This window comes from Diadema setosum, chromosome 8 (assembly GCF_964275005.1).
Source record: "Diadema setosum chromosome 8, eeDiaSeto1, whole genome shotgun sequence".
Lineage (NCBI taxonomy): Eukaryota > Metazoa > Echinodermata > Echinoidea > Diadematoida > Diadematidae > Diadema > Diadema setosum.
In genome coordinates, this window is record NC_092692.1 from 8,062,160 (window position 1) to 8,077,837 (window position 15,678).

Genomic DNA, 15,678 nt, shown 5'->3' on the forward strand with positions numbered 1-15,678 from the left:
TGACGAAAACTGCGCTAGCCTTGCCTCCATTTCTCCAAGACGCCGCTCTAGTGAACGCATGGCCTCTTCCACACCGGCTGTCGTCGTAGAAACCGCCCGAACCGGCCGGGTTGTAGATCGCGTTGACTCCTCACGCAGCTGCATATACCTCTCGGCTATTTCACGAGCCTCGTGGAGCGTCGTGGGCTCGTGCATGCCGATAGTCATCGACATGCTCCCATCCCCGAGGCCGCGAAGAAAGTGGCGAGTCGCTATAGTCTCACGTGTCGCTAGGTCAGCCGTGGGGTACCCGAAAGTTGTCAACCGACGGATATCGGCGGCGTATTCAGCGATTGTTTCCTTCAAAGAGAGACGCCGGGACTCCAGTTGAGACACAAATGTCGATGGAGATGGTTGATGGGCAAATCTGCCCCCGAGAGCAGTAACCAACTGTTCAAAATCTTGCCTGACTTCGTGGCTTAGTTGCTGAAACACAAAGTCTGCTGCATCTCCCCTCAAGCAGGCCAGGAGCCGAAATCGCTTTTCGTTGTCATCCCATCGACAGGCACACGCGAGAGTAGAGAAAGATGAGATGAAACTTTCCCATGGTCTGCCGTTGCCATCGAAATGCTCTTGGGGTGGGAGTTGTACCGACATGTGATATCCAGGCTGGTGCAATACTCCTTCGACGTCGCCTTCCTCGAGGTCCTCCTTTGTCGCGTGCTTTGTCGCTTCCTTAAGCAGTCGACGAGTCTCCTCGAGATGCAGATGGAGCTCCTTAACTTCAGCCTCTAGCTGGCTCTTTCTCTTCTTTGGTGACATGTCGGAGTTAATGTTGTGTTTATGTCAAAGTCAAATCGAGTCGTGTTTAAGATCGGATCCCACCGCTGCCACCAGTGTAACGAAAGTTGGGTAAATATCCCTTGCTTCTCTGATGATGAGAATACAGGGAACCTCCGTTATCAGTTAATGAGAAATGTATTGTGAAGCATCGCACCACACACTCAGCACGCAGTTCAGTCGGACAGCTTGTAGAAAGTAAAGGGGACACAAAGTCTTCCGGACCTGACAGCAAGTTTATTGTCTCATCCCAACTCGGAGTGTTACACAGTTCAGAACAGAATCTCTTGGCTGACTGTCCAGCCCGACTCGCAGTGTTATGGTGATAAGTGTTTAGTCCGAACCCGCAATCGCAATCTCAATCCGACTCTCTCTACTCGATACACTCCTTAATTTCTGCAAGGAGCCAGTATTTATACCATTCATACGTCCCTGGGCCTGGCCTGGGCGGCACGCGACCAAGCCTCAAGAGAGTACAGTTAATTGGTCACAAGGCTGGACCTAAGAACTTAGTCCTTGACCTAATTCGCTGAGGGCAAGTTGAGGACATGGCCAAGTCAGGTCAGTGGAGCGAGGACACTGTGGTCCCGAAGGAGAAGATAACAGTCGGGAGAATCAAAGGGACTTGGAAGGGAGAAAGACTTGTCGCAGACAGAGTAAATAGAATAGCAGATGGGGGAAGGGAAAGCGAGGCCAAGACCGTTACATTCCAAAGCGTTACATAACCATGATAGCAGGCTATAGTCTGACACACAGGACGTAGTTATTTGTAATATTATCATCAAATATCCGTAACAATATCAATACATAGGCCCTACATCGTTTCATAATACATGCTATTAAAGGATTTATGCTGTCCAAATGCATGTTGGCTCGTGTTTATTCATAAAGCCCTCAAAATTATCTATATGGCGAAACAGATGTCTAAATACGGTTCCTACAATTTACATTAATTTTCTTTTTTTCTTCAAATTCATTTTACTCGGATCCGCCAACAAAAATCTTCCAAACCAAAATCCTTGTGACCTTATCTGTCAATTATTGCTAAAGTATACGTACATGATTAACAAAGGACATTGAAATGCACCTTCCCTTCGACTGAGCATAACTTTAATTAATTATGTAACTATATGGTTAATAAATGACATTGCACTGGAGAACGTGGAAATCATGGTCGGTCTAGGAGGAAATGCACCCCAGTGTTTTGTGATAATCATTATCATTATTATGTGTGCTTCACATAGGCTTGTTTTCTTGCATGAATGTACTCATTCTTTCATTTACATTATGTAAGGATGGTTGCTAAGATGCAGTCTTCATCGTTTGGACAGGTATGCGTGAACAGCTGGCTTGTTGTATTTCCCTTAGTGCTATACTGGCTGGTAATTCTAATTAATTCCAAATTTTCTTTGAATGTTAGTACTTGTATGTTCACTCTTTAGGTTTCCCGTATCTCCTCCGAGGACTCGCATGTCGAGTTGTTCTCTTTTCACCGTTATTCAAATCATACTACTACACTATTGTCAACACTGTTAAATCAACTGTTCTTACATCTGCAGAATGTGGTTGTCTGTATATCACTATTAATGTATTGAGAAGATTCTGTTAGTGCACCAGGTATTTTTGCCTTTCATTTTTGTTTCTCTTTATTTTGGTCCTACGTTGCATCCGTGCTCCTCATCTTTACACTCTGTTCAGAATTTGGGACCTACGCTTAACAAGCTCGCTTTTAAGTAGGTTCCGTCATATTTCTTTAGCGTTATACATAGAACCAAACGTACGATGATTGACCACTATATGTTTTATATTCTTACATTAATTTACTGTACATCCAAGCCGGATATTATGATTCACTATGTTTTTATTATATTTGCTGTACATTCCTTCATTGAGAAGTATGAAAATAAATTGAAATTGAAATTGAAATATATAAATTCATAGTTAACTTATTTCTGTCATTTTGTTCTCTTTCAAACAATACTGTTAACCTGGAAGTTGGCTGTGGATACAACAGTTTTACCTCATCTGGCGAGCTCACCTCTCCAAACTACCCAGATGATTACGTCAGTAACTCTGATTGCAATTACCTTATCAGAGTACCTACCGCCTCCTATATTAATCTGACCATTCAGGATTTCGACATCGAAATTGGCAAGGACGCGCTTGAATATGGTGAAGGCTCCACCATAGCTGTGTCATCAGGAAACGTGATTGGGGAAAATATTAAAAATATTTCCGACTTGCCTAGGCTGCTCTCTACTCAGATTGTCATCAGTGGTAATCAACTCTGGTTCAATTGGTATTCTGACAGGAACATGGAACACAGGGGATGGAATATCACATATATCGCTGGTGAGTCTATCACAATCATTGTTTTGTTTTTCGATAATATCCAATCCCTATCTTTTGATATCTTCAAATATTGATGCAACACAATTACGGGATTCAGGTATCCGTCTTTTTCAAATTTTAGATGTATCTTTCACAAAAGAGAGAGAGAGAGAGAGAGAGAGAGAAGAAGGGAAGAAATGGGCTATAATCTAGCTCGCCACGGGACGGAAATTACTGTTCAGTTACAATTCATCATCATCTTCTCTGCACCTTTATACATACAAAGGATTGTTGAGTCGATGATACAAAGGTGTTTGCTTGAAAGGACACATATGGGACTAAATGGATAACACCCATTGCATTGTGTTCACCACTGTGATGCAGCATGCATGGACTGTGTAGTCTCTTCTCTTTTGAACGCCGAGCATCCAGAGTTTGCCCCATTCTCAAAGCTGTCAATTGATCAGAAGTTGATTTGGTTTGAAGAAAAAAAAAACATACTTATGCACATTATTTATAGTATATGGTGCATATAAACAGCTATTTCATTATCTTTCATACAACCTTTCGACACAAAATAACCGCAGTCTTCTATCGTATTGATAATTTTTTGTTCTTATATTCTGTAGATATCGACTCGTGCTTTGAGACGAACCCCTGTCAGAGTGGAGGCACATGTCTGGATGGCTTTTTCGATTACAGCTGCATGTGTCCAGCGGGATATTCTGGCACAAACTGCGAAACTGGCAAGTATCCCATCACGATATGTAACTATATTAGTTATGTTGTTATAAATGTATTGTTTTTTTCTTCCAGTAACTGTTTGCAAAGGATTTTGCCACGGTCTGTTAACGATCTGTTGATAAAATAACCACACTGTATAATGACATATTTTTCTATAACAAGGTTAATGAAATTGCTCTGAATTGATTGATGTAATAATAATTGTAAAGCAATGCCATACACAGAATGAATCAAATCATATCAAATTAAATCAAAACAAAATCAAATAAATTGCAATTTTCCATTAGATAAGAAATCGCATGTCTTTGGTAGATATGTGTTATCACATGCTACATTTTTACTCATTTGTTATCATATTGACGTCATTTAGTCAACTTTCTTCGTTAGGTGCGTTAACCTAACGACGTTTAGAAGACAAATATATCACCCAGATCCACTGGCGCCGTAAGATTCTAGTTATTTTTGTCTGTTTATGATTACGAAAACGTGGGGATGACTTTCATTACTAGATATCTATACATCTAAGCTGACTACTTATCTCGTGAAGCTTAATGTGCTCCGTAACTTGTTGGTGTCCTTTACTTTTCACTTTATGTTTGTCTTGTATTCTTCGCGTCCCCTTCCTCCATCCGCCCCCTTTTCTCCTCCTTGATCTGCCTACACAAATTCCTAAAATTTTTATGTAATGTATGAACGTATGATTATTTATGTGTGTAATGTACATTACATATATTATGTGATATTGGAGTGTGATTTGTAACAGCAGAGCTCCATTGGAAAGCAAACCTTGTGTCTTGAATGGAACTACGCTGCTTTATAAGAAGACTGAAAAAAATCATAAAAGCCAGCTTCCACTCTGTTTCCTCCTCTATCTCTCTCCTAGTGCTGTGCATCTCTCTCCTAGTGCTGTGCAAGCGACAATCGAAGGTTTTAGGCATTGTTTGTGTCTTTCTTTTGGATTTTGAAGTGTCAGGAATAGGAGATTTTTTGTCACCGAGTAATCCGTAATTTTAATTTTGACCAGTAATACCGCATGGCATGTTAGTCTTATATCCTTCAAAATTCAAATGAAAATGTTACGAATCTATAACAAAAAAAGAACAATATGTTCACTAAATATATATGTCGCTGTAAGTTCAATCCTATTCACGACATGAGGCAGATGCCAATAGCACTTTACACTGGCTATTGATGAAAACCTTTGTGGGCCAATATTATTCAAAAGGATTTCATTTGCAAAATTAAGTTTTCACATAAAACAGAAATGGGCTGTTGCCATCTAGATATCAATGCCTATGACGATGAGAACGTTCCGAAAGGGGAGAAACCAAGTCATAGTTCGCGTCAAACATTATATTGTAAAAAGTTCAGTAGAATGGGTACATACAGGGTACCATTTACGTACCCCATCCAGCGCAAACTTCTTACAATGTTAACCGGCCTAGGCTGCTCTCTTTCCCATGTTATCAACGGGTGATCATGTCCTTAGGGGAGCCCGTATTAACCACTCTCTGACGAAAATTGTAGATTTGATAATGACGAAAGTCTTTTTCTCCCTTTTTGATGCAGAAATCAACGAATGCATACCATTTCCATGCGAAAATGGTGGTTCATGCACCGATCTAGTCAACGGTTTTAACTGCTCTTGCTTGCCTGGTTTTGAGGGAGATAGGTGCCAAACAAGTAAGTATCAATCCATACTGAGTTATCTCTACCATTATGGCCATTTTTGTTTTTTATTCGCATTACTGCTTTTATTTGACGGCAGTCTACACGTCAGCCCAAGTCTTTCAACAATGAATTGTACTATAACTTTGGTCCACTTCCATTTTATTTCACCTATAACTAAAGGAAACTGCCTGTAGATGAGGATTCTGGTCACCAAAATAGCTAATTACTGAAGCATGTTCTGCATAAAAACGAACAATGCATGGCACATTCCGAGACGTTTGATCTTCCCATAACATTTACGTTCTGAATGTCCTTAATCATTACCCACTCAGTCATTTGGAATATCATTATGCTTATAACTTCTTCTAAGAAGAGGGAAAGCTTAGACTGAATTTATCACTGACACTAAAAGGAATTTGTCTGACAATGATGATCCCGTTAGAGTTACAAATGTTTCTGCTGGATGCAATACTAGTCAATATGAATTTTGCACGGGCCTTCCAAATCAAAATTTGTCAAGAAAACTTTGAAGGACTGCTGAGTTATTTCTAGCCTCTGTTAAAAAGATTTTTGGTCGGCACTCAGATGCCAACGAATCAAATATTGTGATGTCAACCATTTGCCACGAGATCGCCGACTAGATTAACAGCCACTGTTAATTGTATATTGCACGTGTTTGTGTGTGTGTGTGTGTGTGTGTGTGTGTGTGTGTAGCTTTGTGATTTAAGTATTCTAGTGAATGGGAATGTGAGCGGGTTCACCGGACATTGGGTTGGGTGGGGGGGGGAGGGTGCCTTGTTTCCTTCTCTTTGATGTGCTTGTCTTTTCTTTAGCCCTTTTTATACACAAAATTCTGATTTTTTTTTTCATTAGTAATATTGACAATGTGTAATTTATGCTGTCATAATCAAATTTGTATAATTTTGCAATCAACAATTTTACATTATTGTTTATATGAAAAAGAAAGAAAATAAAAGATTAACAAATACAGAAAATGTTTTAGACCGGGGGAAGGAAGAAAGATTTTATGTATGACGTATGCGCGTAGATGACAAAACGACAAATTTGCTCCGCGCCCCGCGCGTGGCACCGAAATAAAAGTGCGTTGCACTTTATATTACTGGAAATACCCAAACACTTTGGCTGTCTTCGCGTATGATATCAGCTTCGCCATGCAATACCACTCGTGCATTTGGATTCAGCATTATTAGATTTTGTTCTGTAATTTGTTACAAGTCAAACTATCAGTGTTCTTAAAAGTTGATAAAGAGTTGGCATTAAAATCTGCTTAATCTTGACGGGTAACAAAGATCAACAATAAACGTTTATTGAGCAATGCACTGAAAAACACAAATAAAACACAAGCAAAAGAGAATTTCTGCAGATCTTTTTTTCCCCAGAGACAAAAGATTCTTGAACAGTTGAGACGATATTTCGACATTAAGCTCTTTCAATACCCCGCTCATTGGAATCCCGTATCACTTTATACAGATATTGACGAGTGTATGTCGGATCCGTGTTTGAATGGAGCAACGTGCATTGATGGCATCAACGGGTTTACCTGCATGTGCGCGTTGGACTTCACAGGAAATAGATGTGAAAACGGTAAGTTTACGAGTGCTCAATTTATACAGGATCACTAATAGTGAAAGGTGTACAATACTGGAGACATGTGAATACAAGAGAATATGTTCATCACTTTATCAAGTATGAATCATTAATCATAATCATCAAAAATGAATCGTTATGTATCATGTGCATTTTTGCGCATTCTTACAGTTACGTAACTGTGTTGCTCGGGTGACAAGGAGTCTTGTAAGCGCGTTACAGGTGGCTACTTTGTATTTCGCTATGCTTTCGTATATTTTATTCCTTTCTTTTGCTCTTTTTGCTCTCTTTTCTTTTACGTCCCTTCCCTTCCTTTCATAGTTTTCTTTACTAGGTTGTCTAAGAAGACCAGCACGTTCATATATACAGGGACCTACACATTACAAACTTTGCTTTTTAGTAGGTCCCCACATTTCATGTTTGTTAAATTATCTTCTCTTGTATTCTTTGTAATTACGACGCTATGTTCAATCTTATGTTCAATCGATCGTATCATGTTTGATGTTTTGAGATGTGGAATAAAATCAATCAATCAATCAATCAATCAATCAATCAATCAATCAATCAATCAATCAATCAAGTATCAGCTGACGTCTTGTTGAAACTAGTCCAGCTCATCATTCTTCGTTTTGAAGTAGTCTCCCCCCCCCCCCCCCATGATAAACCCTCACAGGTTTCAATTAAAAGGTGGTTAACGTTGTGGTCTTGCTATTTACTTTGAGTTTCCTTATTGTCTTTGTGTGGTTTCCACCATTCAATTATTATCTCATTACCTCTACATGAAATATTCACAAGTTTCCAGTCAGACCGCAGCACCCGATAATTCGCTCGTATTTATTCAACTCGTATGCAAGCCCGCTGGAGGCTTGCATACGTAACGAGCTGCCGAAGGGGATTTTGTCCTTGGGCTTTCGGCAACCAAAATACACATTATATTCACAAATTTGGTATCAAATTCAAGGAAAATATGTAAGCTATCGTCACATGTTACTCAAATTATTGTAAACGAAAAATATCATAGCGTAATTTGAGCTTGAAAAATGATGAAAAAGTCATTCGTGTAATACACGTTCAAGACGTCAAAAGAATACCAAATTCACCTTGCGTCTCATTAAAAATGCATTATTGGGTAGTCCATCTCTTAATCTTTGTGTCTATGTAAATATCATGACAATCTGTTGCTTAATCCGGTCAGGAACCAGTAAAATATACATCGATGTCAGTACTGGTCAGCTTGAAACCGTGTAAGAGTCTCAAGAGTAAGCTCTCTCATTGGACAGCGCTTGCATTCAGCGCTTGCATTACGTCACTAGCTGCTACGGTTTCATGCCACGTGCGTGCATAGCACATGCTTGCATACAGGCACGCGTGTAGTTCAAGCCAAGTTCAAGCGCTGAATGCAAGCACTGTCCAATGAGAGAGCTCTTTCGCACCACTGTGCACTTTGTGTGGAGCATACTTCCGGCTTAAGAGTGAATTTTACAGACATTTCAAAACGGAAAAACTAGTGTAAATCATGCTTGCGTCTCCTTGACTCAAATATATGATGAGCATCTAAGTTTCCTCTCTACGAGAAAGCCAAAACCAGAAACAACAGTTTCTTAATCCGGTCAGGAACCAAAAACGAACTTTAGACGACAAAATCTTCCGTGAAAAGCAGGTAAAATTTACACAAAGTCAACTGATTATATCGTCATGATAAGAACCGATATTATACGCAAATGTGGTATCAAAATAAAGATCAAAGTCTGGAGAACAATTTACCGTGACTTGTAGCCATGATGAATGTATGTACAAATCGCTACACTGTGAAAAAACTTAGCCCTGTCAAACTCTCGCAAAATCTCGCACGTACGAGACACATTTCGAACGCAAAGATCGTCAACGAGAGTGCTGAATAAATCTTGCCGGATCGGCTCATTAGCATACGTACTGCGGACTGATTGTTTCATAATATCGACTAACGCCCGGTGATGTTAACAGGTACTTACTTTAAAAATTCAGATTTTTTTTTTTCTAACATCGATACCATATTCTGTTAAAATAAGCAAAATATTCGATGGCATGCAGCCGAGTGTAATAGCTTACATTAGCAAGATAGTTTAATGAAATACAATTCGAACACCATTTTTCTTTTTTTTTTCGTTGCGTCAGGACACTCAAAACGAATCATAAACTGAGAGATTGTGCGGTGTCCTTCCATGTCCGTTTTTTTTTTTAAATCAGCTATGCACATTAAGTAAAGAGCGTGAAAGCCTACACCATGTAGGCCTACCTCCCTAGAGGTCAGGCTTACCAAGGATGTTTGCTATTTTGGATGGTTCAGGTTGTCGTGATGTGGTGATTGAGTTAATGGGAGGGTAAGAATATCAAGAGATCTTTATGCACATTTTGGCGGTAAAAGCGTCGGAATTAGTAATGACATATGCTACAACTGTAAAGAGGGATTCTTACTTGTTCATGTCATATACGTTGATATTCTTGACGTGATTTCTTCACTATTTTTCTTGTAATCTTCTTTTATATATTTTTGAAGATATCAATCAATGCGCGAGCAGTCCTTGCGTGTATGGTATATGCGTTGATGGAACAGGCATGTACATCTGCGTTTGTGAAGCTGGATTCACTGGAGTCAACTGCCAGACGAGTAAGTATTTTATCCGTCTATCCATAATTATGCATTTGCATGTAATCACCTGCACGTACAAGATAAATCGTGGAATCGTTGTAGATAGATTAGGAAGGGACAAGAATACGCAAATACGACAGAGGAAAGGATACGTCTCCTACCGAAGACGGATGTATCACTACACACAACTTTGTAAGTCTGTATCTATAACCCAATAGATATTCAAGTCTTTCTAGTTATCTAGTTTTCTAGTTATGACATCACTATATTGTACGTCGAATTAGGCGTCAGTGGGAATAGCAGTGTAGTAATGCCAAACCATACCGATATTTTCTTCTGTTTGCTCGCTTTCCAATCACTGTTTTAACTCTGCACCTGAATATCGTTCCGAACTTGAAAATTTCGGACTATTTAAGGATATTTAAGGCAAGATATCATTTAGCAGAGGGGTGAAGGTCGAGGTGTGGATTTTCTTCAAGTTGTCTCCCTCTACGAATGGAAGATCGCAACTGCTGATCTGTAATTCAACAAACATGACGCAAAAAGAAAGAGCCACGGGACTCGAACCAGTCATCTACTGCTTTCCAGGCGGCGACACTACCACTAGGCTACACCCCTGCTTGCCATGACGTTTGCTAAAATTATAGATTAACAGTTTCGATCTTACAAAGTTTATTTGTAGAGGGAAACAAATTGAACAAAACAAAATCACATCCTTATGTAAGAATATTTTCAAGTTTTATGTAACTCTCGAGTGAATTGTGTTCAACAGATATCGACGAGTGCAGCTCGGATCCGTGCATGAATGGAGGCACTTGCATAGATGGTGTAAATTCATACAACTGTTCATGCCCGCCCGGCTACACTGGAGTAAACTGTGGTACAGGTACGCTGGTTGCAGTTAACTGCGGATGTTGGTTTTGCATTGACATAGGGCCTAATAGTATTTTTGCTTCGTGATTCACATAATTCATGTGAATGTTGCCATCACAGTTTAGAGGATTTGTCCAATGTTTTTCGTCTGCACGGTATCCGAAACCGGTTGCTGCTGGGCAGGCATTAGTCTCAATGTATTTATGTTTGTGTGTATGTATGTATGTATGTATGTATATGTGAGTGTATGTTTGACCTATGTGTGTATGTGTGCGTATGTTTATGTTTGTGTGCATATGTGTCTGTGTGTATATGTGTGTACACGTCTGTAAATTCAATAATTATAAGATATTTTTCCCTACGATATTTGTGTTCACTCACGCACTGTATGGACTTTCTTTTCCTCCGCGTTACAGAAATCAACGAGTGCGACAGTTCCCCTTGCATGAACGGCGCTACGTGCAATGACGAAGTTAATGGTTTTACATGCACCTGTGCACCCGGATACACTGGCACTTATTGCTCGACCGGTATGTTTAAAATCCTTATTGCGGCTGACCAGCTTTGTAGATATGCTTCTGTCCTCAGAGGTTAGATGAGGCTAGAATTTCGTATCCCGGCAATTACCCTCAGAGGGCAATTACCCCTGGCTAAATACTGGTTGGTGGTAAGGTCAGAACAAAGATTGGGGTTAGGGTTAGGTTTAGGGTTAGGAGTTTGGGTTAGGGTTAGGATTAGGTTAAGAATTAGGATTAGAATGTGGGGCCAGGGGAAGGGTCCGGGGTAGTTGCCCAGGTGGTAATTGCCCTAGACCCTAGAATTTTTATGGTTGTCCGGCTATCAGTATGCACACTTTGACACGATTCAGGGAAAACTTTAATAGATGGGTTTAGTTCATACCTGCGCAAGGTCTTTGTTAAAGTTAGTTTTAAAGGAGCTGATAAAATGTTTGTGGATATTCCAGACGTTCTAACACAAAAGATTGTATCCCCCGAAACATATATCCCTATTCCCAGCGATGCAATGACTGCAGCTAGGAATGCCCAACTGAACTAGTTTAATAAGAATGAAGACATACACTTGTTTGATAGATACTTTATTTTCTGCAAATCAATATAAACAAGTTACATAATCATGAATATGTGGGAAACAAACAAAGTATATTTAAGAAGAGTCGTTTGACTTGCATAAACAACGATATAAAAGGAAATTAATGGTATTTATACAGTATGCATGTCTATGCAGCAGGGATTACAATAACAATTGTAGTTAAGAAGCGATTATACAGAGGGCCTCCATTGTAAGCATTGCTTGAAAAGATGGCCGGCTCGAGAAAAAGTTAGGGATGTACTAGAGTCGTAACAATACAAATTCTACTGCGAAGATAGCAGGGGGAAATAAACTCTGATGTGTGATGGTGGTGAATGTGCGTGTATACATACATACACTGTATGTATGTAGATAGTCATTGACACAAAATCACGGCAATGTCATATTGTTGCCAAAATCTTCCCATACGCGAATTGTATTTCCAAGTATGAATTGAGGTAAGAAGGTTAAGTGGTGATATATTACCAAAAAGGAGAGAGAAAAAGTATTCGTGCTTTTTTATTTCAGTTCAGAATGTTACTTCGATTCTTAAGACTTAATTCAATCATTATATCGCAGCAAATTTGTAGGAGACATTAGACTTGCACCTTACATTTTCATGTACATCATAAAGCTATTGTGCAGGATGTGACTGTAAATTATAACATAAAATGTTGGAACAGTTATACAATCGTCCTTGCTTTCGTTCTTGTCTTTGTCATAGTCTCTTTTTCTGTCTGTTTCGCCTGACGACATGATATCAAGATTTGTATACATGGAGTCATTTACGGATGTTGAGATGCCCTCATCTCCGAGAGTAATTCACAAAATTTACAAGCTATGCTTCTCTTGTGAATTTCTCTTTCTCATAATAGAGTTGAAAAATTAAAATTGTATTTGCTTACTTGTTTATATATCGAGAAACAAAATAGATATTATTATTATCATTGTATCCATGTTTTGCCGAAGCTATTCTAAGTTCCTTAGAATATTATGCACACTTATGTAAGCTTTATGTATATTGCCTTGGATTACTATATACGAAAATAAAATCATTGGGTGATTTCAGAAAAGCGGTTTTCTTCTATTCATCCTATATCTATCTGGAAACCAAAACTAGAGAAATGCAGCAATTAGTGCGATTGTGATAGGGTAACATTCAAAATTGGGATATAATTACAGCAAGCATTAACAACCTCCGGCCATGATTGTATAAATCTGGAATTCATTGATGAGGATTGTCCATGGTCCTCATATTCCCATTGAACATGTCTGATCAATAATTATGCTACTCTGTTCTCACGTTTGTTTGTTTGTTTGTTTGTTTGTTTGTTTTTTGACTGCTCAGATATTGACGAATGTGCAAGTATCCCTTGCCAAAACGGAGGAGAGTGCATGAACCAAATTAACAGCTTCGAATGTATCTGTGCAGCTGGATTTACTGGAACAGTTTGCGACATGAGTAAGTTTGTTTTTTTCAGTTATTCCAACTCCACAATACATGCGCAGTTGAATTATGATAGTTAATGATATAGATCCTCTTTTAATTTTTTGCATCATTAAGATTTCCTGGCATTGAAAGACTCAACGAACGAACGCTTTCCTGAAACTAATGCACAGCATAATTCTGATCATCAAATTTCCTGGCAATGCTAACATTTTTATCCATCTTTTTGTTCCTACATTTCTCGCTCAACCCTTCATATTGCTTTGACTATCAGTTTTCTAGATTTATATTCTAAGCAGTTCGTAAAATATGGATTTTTCTTCTTCTTTGTGAAACCTACGTTTCATGAATAAAATAGATGGTAGCAATAAATATTGATACGCAAGTAATGAATATCTTATGTTATATCGTCGGTCGCATTACGAACCGGCGAATGTTCGAATTTGGGTCAATTTTTCAAAATTCACTTTTTTCCATTTTTTGAATGTCCATACCAAACTCTATCTATCCCCAAAATATCAAATCGCAAAATTCACGAAAACATGTATTTTTGGTAGTGACGAATTTTCAAAATGTCCAAATGCTGCAATTTGTGACATTACGAACCGGCAAATGTTCGTATACGCCGGTTCGTAAAATCCCTGTTCAGACGGAACACACGTGAGGTATGTGGGGCGAATCGAGGAGCTTGCGAGGCCGCGAGCGAGGGCTCGTCATCACCATCAGTCCCATGCACTCGGAATTGTGCTGGTATGTAACTACTAGGTGCATTTTGTTGCTCATTTATTATTTAATCTTCTGTTTAAAAACCAAAGTAATGATAATCGGGGCAGGTTAATGTGTAATCATAAAATATTACATCAGAGAAGTAGAATTGCTCGACATTATCATGTAAAAGTAGCTTTCCTGTGTATTTCATTTCCTTGTAGTTGTAGATCCTACACAGTCGTACACCTAGCCACCATTTTTGTCGAAGGTGGTCCTTGATTATTCTTGGTCAGAGATAAAGCAATCCTCCCATACAACCCGGATGCATTGTTTTTTTAAACTAAAGCATAGTAGAATCTATAAACTGAAAAAAAATATCGTGTAGCAATTGCAAATACCCAGGTAGAACTGAAAATAGGCCCAAAGTAATTATTAAATGATTATCATTGTTTTCAAAGATTCATGTTGTTGCATTAAAAAAAAAAAAAAAAGTATTTAGGCCCTAAGTAAGAATGAAATTGCATGATGAGACTGTTTAGCGTCAGTGTTAAGTCAGTTATAGTTACATATAGCTTCCTTAAGCATGCAAGAATAGCTGCTCTGGCCTTTACTGTCTAACTAAAATCCTGCATAAACAGTAAATTTATAGGCTAGATCGAGGTTGTATTCACCGGTATGTTACTTATTTTGATTACCGGGACAGATATCTATGAACTTTCAGAAAAATTAAACGAAGTTGATTACCGGTACCGGTACTCACAGTTTTTTTTAACACTCATGTACCGGTACAAGTATAAGCCTATATCCAGGGATTTTTATTCTATATAAGTTACTGCGGTATCCTATTTGTGCCCTGATAACGCTGACATGATTTTCCTTATTTATATCTTGGGGATAATTCTAGGAGCAGCAGGCCACTACAAGCAGGAGCCGAGTCCCCACAAACAAAGGCAGCACCGCTATCATTACAACTGTAGCAGCTAGCATCCCAGGAACATCAGCAGCACCTCTCGGCACAGGAGCAGCATTAGCAGAGCCTGTAAAGTGCAACTGTAGCAGCTGAACTTCTCCATACAATTGTAGTCGCGAAGCCTCTACGTACTACAGTAGGCCTACCGACAGTACTATTGCAACAGAGCGTCTACGTATGCTACTGTAAAACTCTACATTTGTAGCAGCATGATCCTAACTTTCAACTGTAGCAGCTGAGCCTTTCAGACTGTAGCAGCAGAGCCTCTACGTACAACCGCAGAGAGTAGTGGTGATGAGGATGTTTTTCCTTCTGCCTATAATGGTAAGTTTGATTCGTAACAAGTGATTATGGTACCGGTACTTGTGGACCATAAAGTGTACCGGGAACCAGGTATTCACAAACATTTCTCAGTTTACGGTGAATGGAATAGGTCATTTATTACTTTCAGTGGAATAGATGATTGAACAATACCATGTCATTTGACAGAAATCACTGTTTTGATATCTGGAATGTACTAGGTAATGTAGTCATACCTTTTCTGTAATGTCGATCTTATCTAACTCTACTGTCAAGTATCTTATGCAGATATTAACCTGGTGAGGACAGGCTCATGTTGATATTACAAGCTCTTCCCTAGGCACCTGCTTGAGCATACTTGGGGGAAGTTTCTAATGGCCTTACTGTAATTATTTCATACATGTATATCAATGTTGACTGCTACTCAATGTATTAAAAGAGAAAAAAGCAAGCACTAACACTTCTGTGTATAAGATTGTTAGGTTTTTA

At 39.0% G+C, this 15,678-nt stretch overlaps 1 protein-coding gene across 1 annotated transcript in view; it reads left to right on the plus strand.

Annotated features, from left to right (window-relative positions):
* Window positions 1-2,114: 2,114 nt before the first annotated feature.
* Window positions 2,115-15,678, plus strand: part of LOC140231783 (uncharacterized) — a 35,280-nt gene continuing 21,716 nt past the window's right edge. The window contains exons 1-8 of the mRNA XM_072311938.1: window positions 2,115-2,150; window positions 2,952-3,171; window positions 3,780-3,917; window positions 7,057-7,170; window positions 9,710-9,820; window positions 10,575-10,688; window positions 11,092-11,205; window positions 13,113-13,226. Coding sequence (XP_072168039.1) covers window positions 2,115-2,150; window positions 2,952-3,171; window positions 3,780-3,917; window positions 7,057-7,170; window positions 9,710-9,820; window positions 10,575-10,688; window positions 11,092-11,205; window positions 13,113-13,226 — 961 coding nt within the window. The remainder of the gene's footprint in view (window positions 2,151-2,951; window positions 3,172-3,779; window positions 3,918-7,056; window positions 7,171-9,709; window positions 9,821-10,574; window positions 10,689-11,091; window positions 11,206-13,112; window positions 13,227-15,678) is intronic.